This window comes from Tamandua tetradactyla, chromosome 7, assembly GCF_023851605.1.
Source record: "Tamandua tetradactyla isolate mTamTet1 chromosome 7, mTamTet1.pri, whole genome shotgun sequence".
Classification (NCBI taxonomy): Eukaryota; Metazoa; Chordata; class Mammalia; order Pilosa; family Myrmecophagidae; genus Tamandua; species Tamandua tetradactyla.
The window spans coordinates 108,249,788-108,276,468 of record NC_135333.1 but is presented as its reverse complement, the minus strand read 5'-3'; the positions used below and the strand labels follow the sequence as shown (position 1 = coordinate 108,276,468).

General features: G+C 37.7%; 1 protein-coding gene, 1 long non-coding RNA gene and 1 pseudogene across 2 annotated transcripts in view; 2 read left to right on the top strand and 1 right to left on the bottom strand.

The window, feature by feature from the left end:
• The window catches only part of LOC143691752 (uncharacterized), a 54,229-nt gene that overhangs the window by 10,146 nt on the left and 17,402 nt on the right, over positions 1 to 26,681 (bottom strand). The window lies entirely within an intron of this gene.
• On the top strand, positions 19,792 to 21,047 carry LOC143690144 (AP-1 complex-associated regulatory protein pseudogene; annotated as a pseudogene).
• OR10AD1 (olfactory receptor family 10 subfamily AD member 1) lies at positions 22,186 to 24,680 on the top strand. Its single transcript, XM_077168112.1, has 2 exons — positions 22,186 to 22,191; positions 23,676 to 24,680. Exons 1-2 carry the CDS (start codon positions 22,186 to 22,188, stop codon positions 24,678 to 24,680), a joined length of 1,011 nt encoding a protein of 336 aa, XP_077024227.1.

The following is a 26,681-nucleotide window of genomic DNA, read 5'->3' as shown; positions in this document are numbered from 1 at the left end:
TATTGCAGTTATGTTACATACTCATATCAAAAAGATAGCGAGAAAGAAGCCCATATGTTCAGAAATTAAGAAGCATAATTCTAAAAAACCTACAGATCAAAAAAGGAATTATAGATCTCACAAGCAATGTGGACAACCAAAGCAATAGGCTGAGCCCCCAGTCTTGGGGTTTCTTCATATGAAACTTAACCCCACAACGACAGTCAAGTCTACTTAAAATTTAGGCCTAAGAGTCACCCCCAAGACAGCCTCTTTTGTTGCTCAGATGTGGCCTCTCTCTCCAGCCAACACAACAAGCAAACTCACCACCATCCCCCTGTCTATGTGGGACATGACTCCCAGGGGTGTGGACCTTCCTGGCAACGTGGGACAGAGATCCTAGAATGAGTTGAGACTCAGCATCAAGGGATTGAGAAAACCTTCTCGACCAAAAGGGGGAAGAGTGAAATGAGACAAAGTGTCAATGGCTGAGAGATTCCAAACAGAGTCAAGAGGTTATCCTGGAGGTTATTCTTACGCATTAAGTAGATATCACCTTGTTAGTCAAGATGTAGTGGAGAGGCTGGAGGGAACTGCCTGAAAATGTACTGCTGTGTTCCAGTAGCCATGTTTCTTAATGATGATTGAATAATGATATAGCTTTCACAATGTGACTCTGTGATTGTGAAAACCTTGTGTCTGATGCTCCTTTTATCTACCATATCAACAGACGAGTAGAACATATGGAATAAAAATAAATAATAGGGGGAACAAATGTTAAAATAAATTTAGTTTGAAACGCGAGTGATCAGTGAAAGTGAGGGGTAAGGGGTATGGTATGTATAATCTTTTTTCTCTGTTTTCATTGTATTTCTTTTTATGTTGTCTTTTTATTTCTTTTTCTGAATTGATGCAAATGTTCTAAGAAATGATGAATATGCAACTATGTGATGATATTGTGAATTACTGATTATATATGTAGAACGGAATGATCATGCGTTAATGTTTTAGTTTGTTTGTTAATTTTTTTAATTAATAAATTTTTAAAAATCTAAATTAAAAAAGGAATTATAACAGGGTAAGATAATGGGTAATTGGAGCTGAAGGGATACAGACTGTGCAACAGGACTAGATACAAAAACTCAAAAATGGACAGCACAATAATACCTAATTGTAATGTAATTATGTTAAAACACTGAATGGAGCTGCATCTGAGCTATAGTTTTTTTTGTTTGTTTGTTTGTTTGTGTCTTTTGTTTTTTTTCTTTTTCCTTTTTAATATATATTTTTTATTTTTTATTATTATTATTATTTTATTTTTTCTCTATATTAACATTCTATATCTTTTTCTGTTGTTTTGCTTGTTCTTTTCCTAAATCGATGCAAATGTACTAAGAAATGATGATCATACATCTATGTGATGATATTAAGAATTACTGATTGCATATGTAGAATGGAATGATTTCTAAATGTTGTGTTAATTTCTTTTTTTATTTAATTAATAAAAAAAGGAATTATAGAAATAGACAATCTTATGAACCCCAACATAAAAACTTCTATATAGCAATTTGTGGCATGTAGCTAGAGCAATACTTACTGCAGTAGTTTTAGGGATAAAAGGCTAAAAATTAATGAATTAACCATACCACTTAATCCCAGAGTAAAAGAGTATGAAAGAAGATAGAAGGAAGGAAAAAAAGCATACAATAAACTGATTCACAAATTCAAAGTTTTGAAAGAAATGAAGTGTGAGGAAATTAATAAATTTGACAGACCTCTGTCTTGAAGAATCCAGTGAAAGAAAACAAAGACCATAAAGACGAAAAGGACACATAACTATAATTGTTGCAGATTGAAATGATTATGAGGGCTTTTCTGCTCATGATATCGGTAGACCAGATAATTCAGACCAACCACCCCACTGAGGACAACTAAAAAGGTGGACAAGACATTTAAAAACATCTACCTGAAAACCCAAAAGACCTTAAAAAGCTATGAAGAATTTTAGGACCAAGATCCAGGCACATGTCAGCTGATAAGAGATAAGAGTAATCTGGGAAATAGAACATAAAGGAGATGAAAAGAAGCATACGGCAAAAGCAATATTTGAAGAGAAAATAGCTGAGAATTTTCCAAATTGAAAAAGACATCATTTCACAGATTCTAAAAGGCACTTAGAAAAACAAGAAAGGGCTTACTAAAAAGAAGAAAACCACACCTGGCACAACATTAAAACTTCTGAAATACCAAAACAAAGAAAAAACCTTAATAGCAGCCAGAGAAAAATGACAGATTGTCTTTAAAGGAACCACAGCTGTCTTCTCAGCAAGGAAAGTCAAAAAACAAGAAAATCACATCTTCAAAGGGTTGAAAGAAACTAACTGCTAGCTTAGAATTAACTTCTTAGTGAAAATATACCTCAATAATAAAGGTGAAGTAAAGACATTGTTCAAACAAATTAAAAATGAGAGGATTCATCTCCAGCAGACATTAAAGAATATATTAAGAGTTGTTTCTCAGAAGAATGGAAAATGATCCCAGGTGGAATCTCTGAAATTCAAAGAGCAACAAAAGGGATAAATATATTGCAAATTAATAGAACAATGGCTTACAAAACGCCAATAAAATAAACTTGTGGAGTTTAAAATATACACACAATTAAAACACACAACAGTGGTGTAAATTGATAGGAGAGAATAGACTAGAATGAAGTAGAATATTGTAAGATCATGCTATTTTCCAAGAAGAAGTAAAAGAACTAATTTATATTAAACTCTGATAAATCAAATTTGACTTGTGTGATTTGTAGAATCAACCTAAAATAATTGTTAAAGAGAATAGAACCCTCAAGATAATGGAGGAGGAGAGTAGGTAGTGGAATAATAATAATCATTAACCAATCCAAAGAGAAAAATAAACTGTAGATAGGGCATTTAGTAAACAAATTACAAGGTGTTAGATTTAAAGACCAATATATTAGTAACTGAAATATATATACAAGTATACTACTACTACTGGGCTCCAATTCAAAGAGAACCACAACTATATGTTCCTTATAAGCAGGCTGGGACTAGGGTGAGGCAAGCAAGTCACCCAGAATATAAAATTTAAAGAGGCACTTGCATGAGCCTGAGAGTACCTAGTCTTGGCTGTGCTCAGAAGAGACCCATCTAAAATGTGGTTGCAGAATGGTTGCAAGTAAGAGCATGGAAAAACATACCACACAAACATTAACCAACAGAAAGCTAATGTGGCTAGGTTAATAAAAGCCAAAGTAACTTGTAAGATTAAAAATTGTTACTAGAGATAAAGAAGTACATTTCATAATGATAAAAGAAGATATAGGAAAAAATGTACCTATTGCAAATTATGAACTGTAATTAACACTAATATATTAATATGCTTTCCTTAATAGTAATAAGTGTACCACACCACTAATAGGGGTCAACAATGGTGGGGGGTGGATAATGGGTATGGGTTGTTTGGGTTTTTGTTTTATGTCTTTTTTTTTTATGCTGTAGGGCAGGATCACATTTCATTTTTTTTCATGTGAGTATCCCATTATTGCAGCACCATTTGTTGAATTTTTGTTTGTTTGTTTTGCTTGTTTGTTTGTTTTGAGGGACATGCATAGACCAGGAATTCAACACAAGCCTTCCGCATGGCAGGCGAGAATTCGACCACTGAACTACACTTGCACCTCTGTTTTATGTCTATTTTTATTTTTCTTTTTGAAGTAATGAAAATGTTCTAAAATTGTTTGTGGTGATGATTGCACAACTATGTGATGATATTGAGAGTCATTGATTTTATACTTTGGATGGATTATGGCATGTGAGTATATCTCAGTAAAATTTATATAAAAAAGATATAGCAATACAAAATATCTTTGAACTCAACTATAGAGTACAAAAATAGAGACAAAAATTTGACAGAAGAAGTAATAGACAAATCCATAATTATAGTGGAAGATGTTAACACACCCTTCTCAGTAACTAACACACCAAGCAAAGAATCAGTAATAATATGAATTATTTGAGTCAAATTATTAATAAAATTGATATACTAACAACTGCAGATAGACATTCTTTTCCAGAACACATGGAACACTTCCAAAATAGACCATATACTTAGCCATAATACAAATTTTGATAAATCTTAAAGCATTGGAATAATATGGAACAAGCTTTCTAACCAGATTAGAATTAAGGTAGAAAAAAATAAGAAATAAATAATTTTAACATTAGAAACCTCCAATTATTTGGAAATCAAGGCCTGTATTCTGAATCATTCATGAGACAGCGGAAATCACAATGGAAATTTTTAATAATTTGAACAGAGTGATAGTGAAAACTGATATGACAATCTGACAACTGGCCGGTGAGAGAGTCACTCTGGGTCTTGCTGCCTAGATCCTTTACACGAAGGGGCCTAGAGCACTCACTGCATATACAAGCAGAGAAGTGGGGACCAGGAAACTGCACTGCAATACCAAGCACCCTTCCCCCACCCCCAAGGTGGTCTTGCTGACCAGTGAAAAGCAGAGCACTCTTGTGCCAACAGCTAACTGGTGAAGTCAAGCCTCCAAGTCCCAAAGCTTGGAATCTTTCCACACAGAAATCTGGGAATCACCACACCCATCACACCTACAAGCCAGAGTCTTTGCTATTGTGCACAATGCCCATCTGCTGCCCCCAGAGCTAGCAGCTTCCAGCACACTGAGGCCTTGACTGGATTTTCATTTGGTCTGGACCCTGCCCAATGGGCTGCACCAATAGGAGAGAGGTGGGGATGTGCAGAGGAGGGAGCCCAATCATGTCATATGCTGTGAAGATGGGGAAAGTACCAACTGAAAACTGCCTCTTTTCCCAGCTCCCAACAGACTTCTGAAAAAGGCTGTACCCTCTAAGTTAGGCCCTGGCCTTGGTTTGGCTGGGAATTAATGACCAACCAAGTGTCAAAGCAGGTATTCAATGCAAACCCAATAAAAAACAAAATATTAAATAAGTGAGGGAAATCAATTTTCAAAATAACATTATCAGAATAATTAAATGCCAAGAAACCAGAAAAAATATCACAAACCATATGAAGAAGAAAGAAGATACGGCTGAGCCAAAAGATCACATGAAAAAGTCAGAGGAGACACAGAATTGGAACAACTGATCAAAGATGTTCAAACAAATCTCCTAAGTAACTTTAATGAGTTGGCTAAAGAGATAAAGGATATCAAGATGATACTAGAAGAACATAAAGAATAATTTAAAAGAATAAATAGAAAAATAGCAGACCTTACAAAAATAAAAGTTACTCTATATTAAATTTAAAATATACTAGAGACACACAATAGCAAATTTGGGAAGGCAGAAGAAAGAATAAACAAACTAAGAGGGTATGGGGGTAGTTCAGTGGTAGAATTCCTGCCTGCCATGCAGGAGACCTAGGTTCAATTCCCAGCCCATGCATTTCCCAAAAACAAACAAATGAAAAAAAAACAAACAAAAACAAAAGTTCAACAAATGGTGCTTCAATAAGGGGATACTCACATGGAAAAAGAATGAAATGTGACTCCTGCCATACAGCATATGAAGGGGAAAAAAAGAAGACACAAACTAGAGGACAGAGCAACTGAATTCAAACACAGAAAAAAACAAATGATGGTAAAGATGGAAAAATTTGAATTGGATCCCAGGGAAATGATGGACAACACAAAGCATACAAATTTAAGAATCATTGTTGTCCTAGAAGGAGAAGAGAAAATGGCTAGGAAGATTATCTGAGGAGATAATTGGGGGAAACTTCCTAACCCTTATAAAAGGCATAAGTGTGAACCAAAGGAGCCCAATGAACTCCAAATAGAATAAATCCAAATAGATCCATTCCAAGATGCATACTAATCAGACTATCAAATGCTGAAGAAGAGAGAGTCCTGATAGCAGCAAGAGAAAAGTGATTCACCGCATACAAAAGAAGCTCCCACTCTTCCTTTGGAGGGGGTGCTCCTCCCCCATGGGCCTGGAAGGTTGTTGCCTGAGGGGAAAGGAAACAGACTTTACTAGCAGCAAGGGCCCAGCTCAACCAAGCTCCAACTGAGGAATTAATTAACAAATTCTGACTACTTAAAATAGACGCCCAGCTCAGATAAACCTGGAATAAGCACTAAAGTTACCAGAAGTTCTTATCCTAGTGGAAAGGGGGCAGGGCTGACAGAAAAAAAAAGAAGAAACAGAGGCTTTTTTAGTTGTATGGGGAAAAAAATACTGCAAAGGGGCTGGATCCCAAGAAAAAGGGGACACATAGACCCTGGAGATACATGGAGCCACGTACCAACTTAAGCTCATGACTGGTAAACCTGAGGAGCAGTGGTCCAGCTCTGAAAAGACTTTTTTTTGCATTTTTCCCACTCCTAAACAGCTCTAGATAGAACTGGAAGCCTTCTCAGGCTCCAGTATTGCCTAAGGCAAAGGTAGAATTAAGCTTATCTGAGAGACAAGTCAGGTGAAAGGAATTAATTTCTGAAACAGTGTATCTTCCCCAAGAGAAAGGTGGGACCTAGCTCAAGTGGAATTCCTACTTCAAGGAATTCAGGCCCCAGGGACTGGATAACTGAAGCAATTAAAGCCATCCTACAACTTCACCTCTGTCTCAACCAGGCTTCTGGCAGGGAGAGTCTGCTGAAATTAAACGCATCATTATCACTTTAAGCTGGTGGGAAGCCACAGGCAGACAAGTGTCACATGCTGAGCAGGAGAGGAAAAGCAGAGTCTGGGAGCTTTACAGGAAAGGCTGACAAACTACTGGAAAACTGATGCTAGATGCCATTTCCTCCTGAGATGTGAGCCTGTCTGGTCTAGAAAAAGATGACTGGGGTCTACAATATCTGAGGAGAACCTCCTCACACACACAAAAAAGACTCCATATAGGAAGGCCAAGAAACAGAAAAACAAGAACTAAAAAATTCTGATCAGTTAAATAGAACCTATGTTATATCTCTAAAATAGTTTAACTGAATGCCAAAGAACAGATAGAGAATAAAACCATCTAGCAAAAAAATTCTAGGTTAAAAAGTGAAAATAACCTCCAGAATAAACTAATTAAGGAAATGAAATGTGTCAATGCCGGCAAAAAATAAAGAGACATACTAGGAAAATTGAAGATATGGCCCAGTCAAAGGAACAAATCAACACTTCAAATGAGAGATAAGAGTTGAAACAACTAATTCAGGATGTTTGAACAGATATGGAAAATCTCAACAAAAATCAAATCTACATGTTGAGGGAGAATATAAAAAAAAACACTGGGCAAACAAAAAGTACAACTTGAAAAGTTGAAAAAACAAATCACAGAACTTGTGGAATGAAAGGCACAATAGAAGAGATGAAAAAAACAATGGAAACCTACAACAATAGATTTGAAGAGGCAGAAGGAAGGATTAGTGAACTAGAGGACTGAACATCTGATATCTGACAAACGAAAGAAAATACAGGGAAAAGAATGGAAAATATGAGCAGAGTCTCAGGGAATTGAACAACAACATAAAGCACATAAATATATGAATATACATGTTGTGGGTGTCCCAGAAGGGGAAAGGAAGAGAAAGGCTGAAGGAGGAAATAATCACTGAAAATTTCCCATCTATTTTGAAAGACATAAAATTATAGATCCAAGAAGTGCAGCACACTCAAAACAGAATAGATCCAAATAGACATACTCCAAGACACTTGCTATCCAGATTGTCAAATGTCAAAGAGAAAGAATTTTGAAAGCAGCAATACAAAAGCAATCCATCACATATAAGGGATGCCCAATAAGACTATGTGTGGATTTCTCAGCAGGAACCATGGAGGTGAGAAGTCAGTAGTATGAGGATATTTAAGATTCTAAGAAAGAAAAACTGCCAACCAAGAATTCTATACCCAGCAAAACTGTCCCTCAAAAATGAGGGGAAGATTAAAATATCTTCAGACAATCACTGAGAGAATTTGTGACTAGCAGACTGGCTCTACAAAAAAATACTAAAGGGAGCACTACGGGCAGATAGGAAAAGGCAGGTGAGAGAGGTCTGGAGAAGAGTGTAGAAATGAAGACTATCAGTAAAGGTAAAAAGAGAAAAAAAAAAATAGATATGACATATAAAACCCAAAAGGCAAAATGGTAGAAAAAGTATTGCTTTTACAGTAATAACATTAAATGTTAATGGATTAAACTCCCTCAATAAAAAGACACAGACTGGAAGAATGGATTAAAATGAAAAACCCATCTATATGCTGTCTACAGGAGATGGATTTGTAGATCTAAGGACAAACATAGGTTGAAAGTGAATGGTTGAGAAAAGATACTTCATGCAAACAACAACCAGAAAAGAGCAGGAGTAGCTATATGAGTATCAAACAAATTAGACTTCAAATGTAAAACAATTAAAAGAGACAAAAACAGGTACTGTGTATTAATAAAAGGAAGAATTCAACAAGAAGACAGAACAATCATAAATATTTATGTCCCAGCCAGAATGCTCCAAAGTACATGAGGCAGACACTGAAAAGAGAAATAAATCCATCTCCCACAATAGTTGGAGACTTCAATTCCTCACTCTCATCAATGGATAGAACATCTAGACAGAGGATCAATAAAGAAACAGAATCTGAATAACACAATAAATGAGCTAGACTTCACAGACATTTATAGAACATTATACCCCACAACGGCAGGATACACCTTTTTCTCAACTGCTCATGGATCATTCTCAAGGATAGACCATATGCCGGGTCACAAAGCTGGTCTCAATAAATTTAAAAAGATTAAAATCATACAAAACACTTTCTTGGATCCCAAAGGAATGGAAATCCTTTAATTTATTGGTTTACTGGAAATCAATAATGGGCAGAGGGCCAGAAAATTCACAAATATATGGAGGCACAACAACACCCTCTTAAATAACCAGTGGGTCAAGGAAGAAATAACAAGAGAAATCAGTAAATATCTCAAAGCAAATGAAAATGAAAACAAAACATATCAAAATTTATGGGATGCAGCAAAGGCAGTGCTAAGAGGGAAATTTATTCCCTTAAATGCCTATATTAAAAAAAGAAGAATGAGCAAAATTGAGGAATTAACTGTTCACTTGGAAGAACTAGAGAAAGAACAGCATTCTAACCCCAAAGCAAACAAAAGGAAAGAAAGAATGAAGATTAGAGCAGAAATAAATTGAGAACATGAAAACAATTGAGAAAATCAACAAAGCCAATAGTTGGTTCTTTGAGAAATCAATAAAATCAATGGACCCTTAGCTAGACTGACAGAGAGAGAAAGAAAGAGAGAAGATGCCAATAAATAAAATCAGAAATAGAAGAAACATAAGCACTGACATCACAGAAATAAAGGAGGTAATGAAAGGATACTATGAGCAACTATATGTTAATAAACTAAAGAATGAAGATGAAATGGACAACTTCCTAGAAACGCATGAACAACAAACATTTACTCAAAACGAAATAGATGACATCAACAAACCAACCATAAGTAAAGAGACTGAATCAGTCATCAAGGAGCTCCCAAAAGAGAAAAGTCCAAGACTAGATGGCTTCACATGTGAATTTGACCAAGGCTTCAAGGAAGAATTAATGCCAAATCCTGCTCAAACTCTTCAAAAAGCTTGACGAGGAGGGGAGCTACCTAACTCATTCAATGAAGCCAACATCACCCTAATACCAAAGACAAACAATGATACCACAAGAAAAAAAATCACAAATCTATCTCTTTAATTAATATAGGTGTAAAAATCTTCAACAAAATACTTGCTAATCAATATCACGTGTTTAGTTAGGGAGTAATGGAGAGGCTGGAGGGAACTGCCTGAAAATGTAGAGCATTGCTCCAGTACCCATGTGTCTTGAAGATGATTGTATAGTGATATAACTTTTGCAGTGTGACTGCATGGTTGTGAAAACCTTGTGTCTGATGCTCCTTTATCTACCTTATCGACAGACGAGTAGAACATATGGATTAAAAATAAATAAATAATGGGGGAACAAATGTTAAAATAAATTTAGTAGATTGAAATGCTAGTGATCAATGAAAGGGAGGGGTAAGGGGTATGTATGAATTTTTTTCTGTTTTCTTTTGTTTCTTTTTCCGAATTGATGCAAATGTTCTAAGAAATGATCATGATGATGAATATAGAACGATATGATGATTTTGTAAGTTATTGATTCCAAGAATGGAATGATCATATGGTAAGTATGTTCTGTTTGGATGTGGTTGTTTCATTAAAAACAAACAAAAAAATGATTATGGTGAAGAATACACAACTATGCCAAAAAAAACTGTAGCATACACTATCCTTTAGAGTGAAACATTACAAGCATTATCTTTAAGGTTATAATCAAGCATAGGTTGACCATTATTCCTACTTCTATTCAAGACTGTGTGGAAGATCCTAGACAACACAATGAAGCAACAGAAACAAATAAGAGGTAGAAGAACTGAAAATGAAAAAACAAAGCTGTCTTTCTCTACAGATGACATTAGTGTCCTTACAAAAAAATTGGAAGACTCACAGATAATTTGTTTTAATTAATAGGAACATAACAAGATTACTATATATAAAATCAATATGCGAAAGTCAAATTGCACTTCTATTCACTAGAAGACAGGTTAGAAAATGAAATTGTCATGCTTCCATTTTACATAGTACCTTAAATATAAAGTACACAGGAATAAATCTAATGAAAAGGGCCAATCCTTCATAGAGAAAATTGTATAATTTATTGAATGTCAACTAGTGAAATAGCTCAATAAAGGAAAGAAATAGACCCTCATAAAACTGTAAAATTAATGATTATTTACCTAATGGTTCTTGAACTTAAACTACTTTTTGGAAAACTCTTTTTACATAGAATTATTTTTCACTCAAAACCACAGTAAATAAATATGCTATAAAAAGTGTATTTCATTGGAAAGCAGAGACATGAGCAGACATTTGTACACTGATACTAATAGCAGCATTATTCACAATTGCCAAAGATGGAAACAACTCTAGTGTCCATCAAAAGACAAACTGATAAACAGAATGTGCTATATACATATGATGGACATTATGAGCAGTAAAAAGGAATGAAGTCCTGAAACATGTGACAGTATGGATAAAGCTTGAGAACATTACATTAAGTGGAACAAGTCAAACAAAAGAGGATAAATATCATATGATCTCACTGATATGAATTAATTGAGAGAATTACTGATGGTTTGAGCTATGTAGACTCCTAGTTGCAGATAATTCCATACTGGGAAGAATCTAATGTAAAGGGACAGTTGGGATCAAGCCAACTTGATCTTGTCTCTAGTTTTGGGTTTTTGGTGTCTGTCTCCTAATGAACTTCTCTGTATAAACATATCATATTATCATACTTTATTTCTGTCTCTGTTATTTCAGTCACTCTAATCCTTTGGCTTTAACATTTTTCTTTCTTCTTAAAGGAGAAAGTCTCTCTTTTTTCTTATGATTACTTTCCTTTCCTGCTCTGTTGAATTTTCCTCTTTATGTTTCTATAGGTCAGTATTTTCTGTTGTACTGGCATTTTTCTTTCTCGTTCCCTGGCCAAAGGATGGCTTGATCAAGTGGGGAAAGAGAATATTTCAAATTAGTGGAATAAACTTATGATACCTGAAAGGTAGAGAAAAAGGTTAAAGGGGGAGAAACTAATCAAACACATACATTCCATTACAGAGCACTTTGTCCCTGTTCACCACTCCATCTCAGGGAGGTATATAGTGCCTAGTAGAGCGTGGATATTAAGCTAATATCTATTGCTGTGTTGAACATAGTATAATGATATTTTTAAATATTGGATTAGAGGTACAAGGAGTAGTAACTAAATCAGCAGAAACCCTAAAAAGAAAAGTAATTGAAATAAAATAAGGACATAGGTGGACACAGGGCCCCGTTATCTAACAAGTCATCTAATAAAAGGAATAGAACTTTCTTGGGGAAACCTAGGACTAATCCAGACCTTCCAGGGCCACTTACAATGGACATGGCCTCCCAAAGGAGACTTGGAATGGACTGCTATGAGATTGCCTCCAGGGATCAGTTAACTGGTTAGACTTCAAGAGTAGATTATTGGCCTTATTACAGTAGGCTCCCAACAGTACCAAGTGAGAACTTTGTGGCTGCCAGAGAGAGAGAGAGAGAAAGAGAGAATGCAAATAGGAGGATGAAAGAAGTGCAAGGCAGAATAAGACCATATACCTGGTCCTATAAATGAGCAGCTGGTTTGCAGCAAAACTCAGCACACCCACACAGTGTCTGTGGATCCCTCCCTCTGATTAGAGGTCAGCAGAGCCAATGTCCTCACCAGCAAATGCCAAAGCCCAAAGAGAAGGTCAGTAAATGTGCTCATTCCTCCTGCAATGGAAGCTAGCATTGCCTCTGTTGGCATCCATCAAAGATGAACAGTCCCTGTCCCGCTCAATACCACCTGCGTTAAGATCACACGAGGGCTCTGAACACAGTGGCCAAAGAGATGTCAAGATAAATGGACCCTTTCTCCATTTATCAGACTCTCTAGACATCTAGTTGTGTCTCTGATGTCCCAACTCTCTCCCTTCACCTTCTTCTTCTGTATCTCCCCCCGGTGTTTCCATCAGGCTGTCAGTCTGCCCACCCACTCTCTGGGCTCTGTCTGAGGTGAATAGGACTTCTGTGGATCTGAGAGAGCCAGACTGCTTTGCAGAAGCTTCCCTCCAAGATTTAGGGAGGGGGCACACAACCAGAAAGCCACTCTCTCATTTCTACAGTTCTGGGGGTATAATCTCTAAGTGCCGGCTCTTTGGGTTTTCTTCCACATGCCCAGAGGGGCATGTCCAACCTCCCCGGTCAGCCCCTAAGTGCCTTCTATGTTTGGATTTTCTTGTATTCATTTTATGTCTCTAGTTTTGGGTTTTTGGTGTCTGTCTCCTAATGAACTTCTCTGTATAAACATATCATATTATCATACTTTATTTCTGTCTCTGTTATTTCAGTCACTCTAATCCTTTGGCTTTAACATTTTTCTTTCTTCTTAAAGGAGAAAGTCTCTCTTTTTTCTTATGATTACTTTCCTTTCCTGCTCTGTTGAATTTTCCTCTTTATGTTTCTATAGGTCAGTATTTTCTGTTGTACTGGCATTTTTCTTTCTTGTTCCCTGGCCAAAGGATGGCTAAAAAGTGACTTGAAGATAGTCCTCTCTTAGAAATTGTGGTACAGTGCATGAGGTCCATATTTTTTTTAATGTTTCTACAAGCCAAATTAAGACAAAGGAGGACTTAAATATATCCCAGTTGGATGTAAAGAACCTCCTGGCAGTGAGAAGCAGGGAACATTAAAATGATTATAAAAGATGATAATACTCTCACCTCTCTCTGGATTTTTGCAAGAGCAGTTTGGCATATAAGTGGGAAGCCAGTGAAGTCCTTACAATATTCCTTCCACATGTGAGGTGCAAAAACAAGGAGAAGGATAAGAAACAAAAGACCAATCTAATGTTTATTTACTGATTTTCTAATCTGTCACTAATATGACCAATAATATCATGCTAAACAGACATCATTTCAGTTAATACTAATTTTATAGGAGAAAAAAGTCAGCTGGCCAACTATAGTGAGTGGCATTGCTAATGCTGAATTCATGTGACCCTGAATCCAAAGTCCCTATGCTTCACCCAGTGCCTCACTTGTTTCTTTATAAAGTGAGATTAGGTCACAGGTGTGGTTTTTGAATGTCATAAAGATATAACTGCTCACTTCTTAAAATCACATATATCTTAGTACAGGACCCTTGGTGATTCAGATTTTTTTCTATTCTGTCCTTTCATGCAAACTCCTTTCTCGCTCTCCCTCATTATGTCGACCCTTTCTCTGCTTTCAGGCACTTAAAACAGAAAAATATCACAGAATAACAATGAAGTGCCCCAAAGCACCTGAAGTTTTATCCAGCCCACTGATGTCCAAGCAGCCTTCCTTGATTACTAAGTTTTCCTCAATTTTTATTCCCCCATCTCTGAACATACACTGAAGCCCTGAGTATTCAGAAGCAAACCATTACGGATACTTTTGCATAACTTTCTCTCTCTCTTCACTTTAGCTTTCTGGCTATTTTCCTCTTTGTTTAAATCTCCATATTGAAGGTGACTGTGATATTAACTGTGATAAGTTAATTTTCTGTTTTAACAATGCTCAGGAAATGCATTTCTCATTGTTGAATTCTGTTTTTAAAAGGATTCAGACATTTCAAGGATTAAGAGACATTTTAAAATGCAAATTTCCTAATTAATGTTTTTCATTTATCCAGTGACCTACAAAAGGGAACAGTGAATTAAAAGGTATTGCATACCTTCTCTATTGAGATATTCTTCCGTGTGATTTACATGCATGGGCATATTTTTGGTTGATGAATACACTTCATCTTAATCTTTACAACAACCCTTAGAGCAAATAGGTATTTATTCATTTTAAAAAGGAGAAACAAGAATATAGGAGGTGACTTCTAAACTCAATGTAACTGAAACATTAGAGAACATAGAAAATCAGGATACATGTGGTCATTTATTCCACCATCATTCACCAAATATGTCTTGATCAACTGCTACATGCTAGATGGTGCGCTAGGAAATAAAGATGTAACTTCTCTATATTTAAGGAATTCACAATCTTGTGGGAAAGACATTATAACATGTGAGAAGTGTTTTCTCTCCTAGAGGCAGGAACAATTGCAACTTCAGCTGGGGTGAAGTGGGCAGGAGTTACTGAAGGTTCACTGTGGATCTAGGAGCTGAGGTTGATCTTGCAGAAGCAGGAGTTTGTCAAATGGAAAATTTATGTGGGAGGTGAATTCTGGAAAGAGGGACTAACACTTGCAAAGACTGGGAGGCTTAGAAAATTATGAAGAGTTCCAGAAAGATAATGAGTAATCAGAGTGTAGGATGGCCACAGGAGAGTAAGGAAAGATAAAGAATACTTATCAGCTCTTAATGGCCATTTAATTAGGAAGTTAGAAAGAGGGGAGTAGAAGATGTCTTCCAGTTTTCTGACTTGGGAGACTAGGGTTTGTTAATACCATTACCTAAGCAAGGAGCTTAGGAGAAAGAGCCTTCAGTCCTCCTGGGGCACTGATAACTGTGCAGGCTGTACTTAGTCCCTTGTCTTTGGACTACAACAAATCTTCCTTGGAATATTCTCAAAAACATACAGAGCAGAAAATTATACCCCAAGTCTATTATTTTGATGTTTATAGGTCCTTGTGTGCCAAAAGTTCCTCCAGTTATCATTTCACCTTGTCTTGGCCTTGAAGAAAATGGAAAATAACTGGTCACCCTTGAGGTTTTCCCAGGGTGTACTTCTTTAAGTACCTTAAGCTTCATTTTTAGTGCTCTTTTCTTCTGCCAACTCCACTCCCTTCTAAATACCAGTAAAAAATATTATCTCTAGATAAGATCTAGTTACTCTTATGGCCAAAAGCACTGGCCCTGTGGTGAATCAGAACCCATGTCGTTTCTTTAATTTAAATCATACATATGCTATTTAATTTCACATCTTATTGTATCCTCTTTCCCGCCCCCACTCAGTTCTCTATGTTATTAGGTCAATTGATTCTTTTAATTGTGGTGGCAAGAATGGAGTATAGGCTTGGGAGAAAAGCAGAGCATTTTAGCTCTTAGGCCACTGAGTGGCCCAGGAAAAAGAGCCATCCATGTGGTCCACTCCACCCATGAAAGCCAAGGACCCTCCTACAGAACAGTTAGGAGCCAGAGCCACAATTACTAATAAACTGCCCAGACTTCTTTCTCCTTTTCGTCCATGGCAAAGGGAAGCTGTGGTATCAAGAGGCTACTGGCAGCTGGATTGGGTAATCAAACCTCTCTCACTCTCCATAAGAGACACTTCTGGGAAATTTTAAGGTATAATTATAGAATAAGCAATTCAGTAAGATAAAAGGATGCTTTGATTTTAGTCTAAAGAAGAGAAATCTAAAGGACCTTAGTGCTGTCAAATCTCTAAATCAGTTTTTAATCCTTTGTGGATTTCAGTTGTCTTTGAAATTTGGTTAAATTGCGGACACTCCAAGAAAAATGCTCTCACGAACATGTTTCCTAAAACATTTCAGAGATCCATGACATTCTGAAAATATCAGATTTTTGAGGTCCATGACATCCAAGTTAAGTGTTTCTTCCCCCCTAAAAGTTTTGCACACAGAAAATGATGCTTCTCTGCTTTGAGGTCATGAAACAATGTATCTAATCCAAAAGGTAAAGAATTTAAGTATATATAAGACAAACCAAGTTTTAATTTGTGTAGGATTTAAAATTACTAAGGGACACTTTTTACTTATAACAGACTTGCAAGAAGAAAGGCTTAGCTTTCTAAAAGAGGCTGAAACATCCTAAGAAAAGAGTCTATGTGATATATACAAGGCTGGTGAGTTTCTTTACAACTTAGGTGAACTAATTCCACTCCTAAAATAAACATATTGTATAGATTAAATGAACAATATATGGTTTTATGGCTAAGAGAGCAACAGAAACACTATGGCTAGCTATGGAATATAACCAATAGTTTCTCATACATCTTTGGTAAATATGACAAGAACTAGAGCCCTGTATTTAATTGGACCTTTTCACACCAGTCTAGTCTATAATAGCACAATTTCTTTCCTGCATTCCTATGGTCATGAAATACAGACATCTCTATCTTAACTCACCAGCATTGTGCTTTGAGAATTCAAAATATGTATATCATCAGGACCCTTTTCTCCCAGGTCTGGCAGATGTTAATGAGACTTATAGATTCTTTTAATTATAACCAAAACTCCCTCATATTTCTTTTTTTTTTATTTCCATATGGTACATGTAATGATGTTACTAGCAATCATTGGTTGGGGTCTTTGAGGTATTCTACTAAATAACAACCACTCCTCCCAACTGGTTTTGAACCAACTGAGAAATAAGGCAAGTGTCTGCAGGTGCAGGCCAAAATATCACTTTGATTACTAATAAAGCAGACATTCAAACAACTAAATGTCCTAACATGAAGCACAAAGTTAGACAGACTTATTCCCAATGCATTGGCAGCAATGGATAACAAGAGTCTCCCCCAAGAGGGAAACAGCCTACTACTGGAGAAGTCCACTCAGTCCAAAGAGAAAGGGATAGACCTTCCATGTTCAATATCTCCTAAAATCACCAATCAGGTAGGCCATTTCAACTTCCCTGAGGTGAAGTGAATGAAGGAGAGGAGAGAGATCAGGAGTATTATATTAATATTTTAGAATTTCCTTCATATGGAAGGAAACATCAGGAATAGAGAAGTTATTTACTATCCTACAATAGCCAGCATTTTACTTTGTTAGCACATTAAATTTGTGGCTATCTTGGAATTACTTATTCCCTTGTGGTTAAAAGTTACCAGCAAATCAAGACAGTCCTTCTTCACCCTTATGTGGCTGTGCCCAACACAAATCACAGCTCTTTTTAGAGGCTCTTTATCCTGGTGTTGGGCTGTTTTGATTTTGCTTGCAGAAGGTTCTGAAATAGGTCAGAACAGTAAGCTAAGTCAATCAATTCTGAAGTCACTCTAGCCCCAAGGCTGAAACAGCATGCCCTATTCTGTTCTCTTTACTAAATTGTGTTCAGCCACATTGCCCAAAAAAACTTACTTGAAAGTCTCCAGTGAGATTAAATGATATCATTAAGATACTCAAATAATAAAATACATAAAGTTATCTTAAAATAAAAATAATGAAAGGAATAAAATTGACAGTATCATAGAGTTTCCCCAAGTTGTAATAGAAACGACCTTTCTAGTACCAAATTTCCAAGGTGAAGTTCAACTGTAAAGATTAAGTCTTTAGTTAAAGGCCAAAAACATTAAGGACCAGAGAAACCAAAGACTAAAATTGAGTTTGTTTGTCTTCCTCAATTTCTTTACTGCTCAGTATCTGACAGAGGGTTTCTCAGCACCCAGGTAGGGTTGCAGAGACCTTCCACAGCTGAGGTCTCTCATTGGAATGGAAGTTGTTCCTGCAGGGCCTTAGAGGGGTACACTTCCCTCTCTCAGGAACCTCACAAGGGTCCAAAGACATCCAAGATTATCACAGTCTTGGATCTGCAACCACTGAAATCAGAATACAAAGACAATCGTAACAAGACAAAGGTTTCCTACTTTTATCCTCCCATGAATGTCAGTTCAGACAAGGCCACTTGACTGGAATCACTGATCTGTGAGCTTAAAATGTAATTAGGGGAAATATTCCATGAAAATCTTTTAATTCCCATTTTCCCCTTTGAGATCCTAGTGTTTGTCACTACATTGCCGAATTGAGTACTAGCTCCATACTTTCTTCTAGGCAGGAGTGTTCAACCCTGTGTTACAGCAGCTGTTTTTATTGTTTTTTTATAATAGATTGCTTGAGTCCAAGAAACATGCCAAGTTTGCCTTTCATATGTAATGAGCCAATCCCCAAAGCCAACCTAAGACTGAGGCGGGTGGTGATTCTCAAACCTGTGGAAGAACAGTTAGGAGGGCTTCTAATTTTCAATGCAAGATGCTAGAATTTAATTAGTTAGCACAGAAACAAGATCCCCAAAAGAGCCTGAGAAGCTCAACAGATACTACATGAAAAGTAAGAGGAGAGAATAAAAGGTTAACAAATAAAATATGGGGCATGTAAGGTGTCAACCCTGTATTATAGTATAATGTGCAATATATAACTTTATATTATCTGAGTAACTTAATATGATCTAAGTAGACAGGCTTTGTAATGGCACAACTTTCAAAGAAGATAATGGATGCAACTTCTCTTCCAGAGTGGCCCACTGAATCAGACCATCCTCCCTGGACCAGCTCATTCTCAAATATCATGAGATCTCTGTGGCTTCCCATAGTAATTCAATAACAAATACCATTCTTACCCAGAGGAACAGAATGAGGTAAGATGTGGTTTCCATGTGATTGTCCCACTTTAGACAAATGCTTGACAGACTGACCCCTAATGGCAGCCAAAAAAGCACTACCTGATCTGCCAGGTATCACTGAATTTCTGCCACAACATACAACAAGTAAAGATATTCCTGTAGGTCCCAGTGATTGGTTAGATCAAACTTCAGTTCCTTCTGAGCAAGTCCCAGACTTCTATGGAGTCTGGATCACTGATGTATTTTATCCATATTCTGACCTCTGGGCCCAGGCTTCCAGATGACCTCTTGTATTAAACAGTATTCTCTGGCCTTCTATGCTTTTTCTATGCCCCCAAGAGAAGGCATCCTAATTATAAATTCCCAAAGTGCACATGATGGGAACGGCTACTGCCCTGACTTTATCAGGAAATCAAACCCAATAGAGAATCCAGAATTACAAAGGAGAGACAATGACAGGGTAAGTATTCCTGAGAGGAAGATGGAGAGTATGAGAGATTGGAGACATGAAGAGAGAGGTGTTCAGCCAAATGTAGATGAATGGCAGAGGTCCATCACTAGAGATGAGAGAGGAAGAGGGTGAAAAAAAAAAGTGAGCATCGGAAGTAAATGTAAGAGAAATAAGAGACTAACAGACGGTGTTGAATACACGTGTGCGTGTACAAAAGAAAGCGGGAGAAGAAAAAATGAAAAGGAGTTGGCAGAATCACAAGAAGGAATGTACATCCCTCTATAAGTCTCTAGAGGTGAGAGCAATCTGATGCATTCTACCTCCAAAACAAGGTGAAAATATAAAAAAGACTGAACATGAACATAATGAAGAACTCCCTGAAAATTAGCTAGTGAGATAAGAGCAAGAGGAGAATTCGGAATGCTCATTGAAGAGGGGAAAAAGACAAGATTTAGGCTCGGCAGCTACAGGCGGACACTCGTGCTGGGCTGGGGGGCTGCGAGGTGCGAGGGACCACGAGGACGGAGAGGGAGCCCAGACCCGCAGTCCCGCACTCCTCCCTCACACGGCGGCGGCATCTCGGAGAGCGCTAAGTAACCTGTCTTTGTTCCCCGCGCTCGTCCTTCCTGTCGCCTCAGCCCCATCGCCGCCGCACTCTGGCCCGCTCGCCCTCGCCGGGTATCCATCTCAGGCTTGGCCACGCGGCTGCGGCTGCCGGGTCTGGGTTTGGGCTTTGCGCGGGAGTTGGAGGAGGAGCGGCCACAGCGCGATGGGAAATGCGGCTGGACGCAGTGCTTTGGGCTCCTCCGCAGAGAAGCCGGGCGACTGCAGCGAACAGGAGGCAGCGGAAGGTCCAAGCATTTCAGAACAAGCTCAAGAGCTCAAGCACTTAACTATAGAGTTTGAGAATCTAATAGAAAGCGATGAAGGGGAAAGCCCAGGAAGCAGTCATCGCGGCCTCTTATTGAGGAAGAAGCTGTTGACCTAGTAAGAGAGAGGCATTATGATTCTATTGCTGAAAAACAGAGAAATCTTGATGTGAACATTCAAAAAGAATCAGCCTTACAAGAAAAGTTAAGACCAGAAGAAGCAGCTTTATACGCCGCACAGCGTGAAGCAGTCAGGGCAGCAAAGCAGAGGAAGCTTTTGGAGCGAGAAAGGCAGAGTGTTGTGCAGTGATACCATCCTTCCAACGACGGAGAGTATCAAAGTTCTGGACCAGAAGATGACTTCGAATCTTGTTTGAGAAATGTAAAGTCACAGTATGAACTTTTTCAAAGTAGTAGACTCTTGTCAGATGCTACAGTTCTGACACCAAATACAGAAAGCAGTTGTAACTTAAGGACCCAAACTAAATCAACTAGTAGAAATGATGACAGCACATCCTTAGATCTAGAGCGGGAAGATGCAGAAGAAAGGACTTGAATGCTTCCAATGAGATTACGTTCCTAAACAGAGGAAGATATTCTATGGGCAGCATTTAAGTACAGCAGCAGAAGACTGGAAGTGATCCCACTTCAACCTCTGATGATTCCAATTGGACCAGAGCAGGCGAATGATTTTGTTAGTGCTGGAATGGATGATAATGGCAATTCTGGGTATTCCGGATTTGTAAATCCTGTAATAGAATTGTATGACTGCATAAAACATCTGATACAGATAAACAGAATCGATAGGGTAAAATTATATGATCCTGTTTATTACCAAATGTTAAAAATCAACCAGAATGTATAAATGGTTGTGCTGAGCCTTTTTATAAAGGGGAGGTAAGAAACCATTTTGTAAATGTTTTTAGAAAGGAATAGGAATGATAGGATATATCTGAATTGCTTCAGAATTAAGGGCAATTTCATCCTCTGCCTTCTGCATTTAAAGAAAAAATGAATTGTTCTGTCATGCTACTAAGTTTATTTTAATTACCTGTTTTTTTCATAGCATTCTTTAGATTTTCACTCTTTAAAATAACTTATTAATGTCACTTGGAATGCTTTATTAAGTCTATTTCAGGATCTAAATGTGAAAATATTAAAGCATTTAAAAAAAAATTCTCAGTAGATATGAAGGGACCATGAAGAGGGAATGCCAGATTCAGAGATAGAATATTGTTCCCTTTTCCAGAATTATTTATTCCTATGACTTATTAGAAATTTATTGTCTAGTAGTAAATATAATTGAAGTAGATGTCCCTAAAGGAATACTAAAGTATTCCATTTCTTTCAACACTTATTGTGTATCCTAGTTTGATAATATTGATTGAATGTGAACAAAGGATAATATGATGAAAATAATCTTTTAGAGTTTTGACATTTAAAGTTGGTAATAATCAAAAGTAATATTTAAGAAAATATATATTTATTTTCACTTTATTTTACATTGTCACTATAAATGAATATTAGCTTAAATTAATTGACTTATTAAATTTCTTGATGTCATTTTTTTAGAAATTCTACATTTCCAATCTTAAATGAGAAAGATTTTACTCTGTGCATGATTTATTAGGGAAGGAAAACATAAAAGAGATAATCCTTTCTGGTATGAAAGGATTCATTGATATTATTAAGCTTTCATTTGCCTTGTAGTACAAGGTGCTTTAACAGGATGAAACTAATTATATCAATATAGGCAGCTACATTTTATGATATACAATACCTCTTCTTTTCCCTAAATTTTATCAATTTAAAAGGCCAAGGATACAAAACACTCCCTGACATAATTGCTTTACATGATTTTGTTGAGGACTGAGTAAAATTTTAGTAAGCAAACGTTTTTTCACTTTTTTCCTTAGTGTTTTTTTAGTTTCTTTTTTTTGCCACAATGACGGTGCATGTTCTTAAAATATAGGAAGGTTCAGATGTAAATAGTAAAATCAAAGTTTTTGCTGAACTTAAAAAGAATCATGTGGCCCTTTTAATATTTGCACTGCAAGGCAGTGACATCTGTAGTTTCATCTCTTTTTTTTAATGTCATAGAAATAAATGACACTTTGACTAAATATATAAATATATTAGATAATGCTATTATTTATGTCTGTTTTGACATAATGTAAGTTGTAACTACGTCATTGGAAATATTTTAAAGGTGATTTACATTCATATTGCCCATGTTATGCTTTTTAAAGTCTGTATACATCAAATGTATATTTTTGGTTGTCATATGCTTACAATTGAAATTTTTCTTGGCATTTTGTTCATAAAGAATTTTTTGAAGGAATGGTAACTTCTCAAGAATTGTGAATAAACACATTTTTACATTAAAAAAAAAAAAGACAAGATTTAATCAAGGAAGCAGAGATAGATTAAAGTTCTCTGAAGGTCCATTCCAGAAAGGTGGGTTTTGTACCCTTTTTTCAGATGGGTTGTTGGATTCTTGCCATCCAATGGCATGTAGCACTACATTTTAACCCCAGTAGGAAAGCAGTTCCGTTAGAAAAGCATGCAAGTGGCTACAACAAGGCTCACCTCTAGAATGCCAGAGTAGTTAATGCAGCATCAGTCATAGAGAAGCAAGACTGGAGAGAGGTGGATGATTGGCTAGGCAATAGTGTCGCCAGAGATGCGAAAATCATTTTCACCTGAGAGTTAAAATGTTTTCATTTTCCCTGAAACTTCCACCCAGTCATCATTTTAATAGGTACACAAAGACTGAGCATTTTTTTCTCCTTCTAAAAAATACACCCTCAGATTGTATACTATGGATAGACTGTATGTGTATGAAGATTTCTCAATGAAAGTATTTTTTTTAAATACACCTTCAAATATCTTTTTAGTGCTTCGTGAATATGATCATCTACACACTGATAGCACCACACCCTCCTCTCAAACCTTCCATTCCTCCATTCTTTAAACTGTTCCTTGTTTGGCATGGCTGTGAGAATGTCAGTGAAGTTATTTTTTTCACTCTGAATGATTCACAGTTAGTTGCTAACCCTTCAAAATTGAGGGCCTGGGAGCAGAGGCAGTATTCACTTGAGATCTGATCAAATCCAAATAAAGAAGAACCATCACTGCCCGTTTTGTTGCTGTTTTGGTTTGGATTGGGGGGGGGGGGGGTAGGGTGAGGAAGGGCTGTGCATAGGCCAGCAATCAAAATGAGCCTTCTACCACTGAAACATGTGCAGCCGTTTCCCTTGTTTTTGATATTCAGATTCTATATAAACCTATGGTCTACAGGGACACTAGCAGCTTCAATGCACCATAACACAGTGAACTTCCATAGTTTACTAACATTCCAAATCTTTTATCACTCATCCTTCCTGCGTTTTCTGGATTTCTGGACCTAAGTGAGTGTCTTACATTATCCTATAGCTATCTCACCTGTGCTTTTCCTACCCTCCTTCCTCCAGCAGGCCCCACCAGGTGGGCTCACGGAATGGCAGCACAGTGACAGAGTTCATCCTCGTGGGCTTTGAGCAGAGCTCCCCTTTCACTCGGGCACTGCTCTTTGCCCTCTTCCTAGCCCTCTACAGCCTTGCCATGGCCATGAATGGCCTCATCGTCTTCATCACCTGGACAGACCCCAGGCTCCACAGCCCCATGTACTTCTTCCTTGGCCACCTGTCCTTCCTGGATGTCTGCTTCATCACCACCACCATCCCACAGATGCTGATCCACCTGGTAGTCAAGAACCACATGGTCTCCTTTGCCTCCTGCATGCTCCAGATGTATCTGGTCTTTGGTTTGGGTGTGGCTGAGTGCATCCTCTTGGCTTTCATGGCCTATGACCGTTATGCTGCTATCTGCCACCCACTTAGCTATGTCCTGATCATGAGCCGGCAGGTCTGCATGAGGCTGGTGAGTACTGCCTGGGTTTTTGGGATGATAAATGGCATCTTTCTGGAATATATGTCATTCCGGAATCCCTTCTGCAGAGGCAACCATGTAGAAAACTTCTTCTGTGAGGCCCCCATAGTCATCAGCCTCACCTGTGGGGACCCCCACTTCAGCTTGAAAGCAATCTTTGCCGATGCCATCGTGGTGCTGCTCAGCCCCATGGTGCTCATTGTCGTCTCCTATGCCCGCATCCTGGCCTCCATCCTCGGCAGGGCCTCCGCCTCAGGCCGGGGGAAGACCTTCTCGACTTGCGCCTCCCACCTCACTGTGGTCATCTTTCTCTACACCTCGGCCATGTTCTCTTACATGAACCCCCGCAGCACACATGGGCCAGACAAGGACAAACCTTTCTCCCTCCTCTACACCATCGTCACCCCCATGTGCAACCCCATCATCTACAGTTTCCGCAACCAGGAAATGAAGGGGGCCATGGTGAGGGCCCTGAGGAGGAAGGGCCCAGCCCAGCCAGAGGCTGTGTAGCAGCAAAGCTCCTGGAGGGGCAGCTCCCTCCCCTAGGGTGGTGACACTTCCACTGGCCCTGGCACGTGGGTAATGTTGCAGTGCAGAAAGGCTCCTGGAAAGAGCATTCGTGACTTCCTTCATGCCAGCATCAGATCTGGAAGTTCTTTCTGATACCTAAAGCTCATCTATTTGAACTTCATTTCAAGAGATTTTATTGTTTTTGTTTTTGGATTTTCCTCAGGAGAATTTTACTTTCCTGATTTATTTTTCTCCAACTTCTCACAATAATACATAAGTGCACTTAACTCTATTTCGTTTTATTTGTATAGCACTTTCACAGACTATTACCCAGCCTGAAATTTGCATATATATTTAGAAATAAAATCTATTTTGATTTTGTCACTTCAGCCTGTTTTTCTCTCAGTCCACTCATTTCCTGGATATGTCCTCTTTCATTCCTCTCATATATGAGTAAAAGTAGGTGAAGAAGTGAGAAAATGGAAATTAGGAGCAGGGTTAATATTAAGAAAAGTCAGTTACGGAAAAGAAGAAAAAGAAAAACTAAGAATCAGCACCTTGAACTCTACCTCCTTAGACTCTACCAGCCTGTTCAGGAGAATTTATGGTGGCAATAAGTTGCAAAAACTGCATTCAATAGGGTGTAAGCCTTATTTTCTGTGCTTGTAGGTTGCTGGGTAGGTGTAGCTGAAAGAGGCCAGTGTGTCAAACCCTTCTAACTCCTCCAGTTTCCTTAAGTAACATTACTTTTGCCTAATATTGCCGTGCCAATGCAATTTAAGTGTTTCCTCCAGGCTTCTTGGACTACCAGTTTCTTTGTTATCCATACCCCAAATAAAGTTCCCTCTCCCCCACTGCCTTCCTTTTTCTCACCCATCTTTCACTTCATTCCACTCAATCCTACTCCACCTTACGCCCTCCTAGTCTTAAATGGATCCATTCTGATCCTGTTCTGAAAGGAACACTTCCCCCACCACCTCCACACTGCTTTATATTTGCAACCCTGTCTTCTCCATCTTCCTCTGACTTCTCTCCAGCTTCTATCCTTAAACAAATCTAACATTCTTTGAGAAAGTATAACATTCTCAGCTGTTCTTTTCTTGAAAACACTCAACTTTCTCATGCTCCTTTTATCATAAGGAAAGGAAGAAGGACAGGCCTGTTATATATTCTCCAGTGCCCCTTGGACAGAATGAATATATTTTACTTGGAATGCCCTGAGGGAGCTGCATAAGCCTTTCCAAATCCTGCACATTGCATACTACCCTTTTCAATAAGGACTTAAAGTAGAAATTTCACTTCACAAAACTCTAGTGTTTGAGTTCTAATTGGTGAATCTCTAGAAATCAGAAGACATGTGAAAAGCCTTTTTAGTTAGCAGGGAGGAAGGAACGAAAAAACTAAAATGGGAAATAAAAAATAAATTTGGCATTATTTGCAGAAACTAAAAGTTTCCATGGGTAACAAAAGAATGCCTATCCTTCACCCTAGGATCTCAGCTTCTTCTCTGGGTTTGAAAATTCCTGTCTCAAAAAAAATCCTGTCTCAAAGAGGTTTTAAAAATAAAACTTACTTTTAAAATTTTCCACTGAATTGTATATTTTGAATGGTAAAAATGAGAAATTTTGACTTGTCTATAGGTTACCATAATAAAAAGGCTTGTTTGTATTTAAGTAAAAAAGAAAAAAATGGGAGGAAGAAAGGAAGGAAAAGGGAAGGGTCATTTTAAAAAGTTTTCTGAAAAATAATTTCTTAGTGAGGCAAATGGTAACTCTCAAAGGATAAAAAATGCTCAAGTCATACAAAATCACTTAAAATAACTGCCATTCCCTGCATCTTCCCATAAATGAAGCATGTTAAGAATTCCTACGAGGGGAGAGGGGGTACTTACCTGGTACTACTTACATGGCATCTCAGTTGGGATGCTGATATCCTAATTTTTTCCTATTCTTTGGTGTCCAGGACCATTATCTAGCATGGCTTCACCTCTTTGTATTCTGC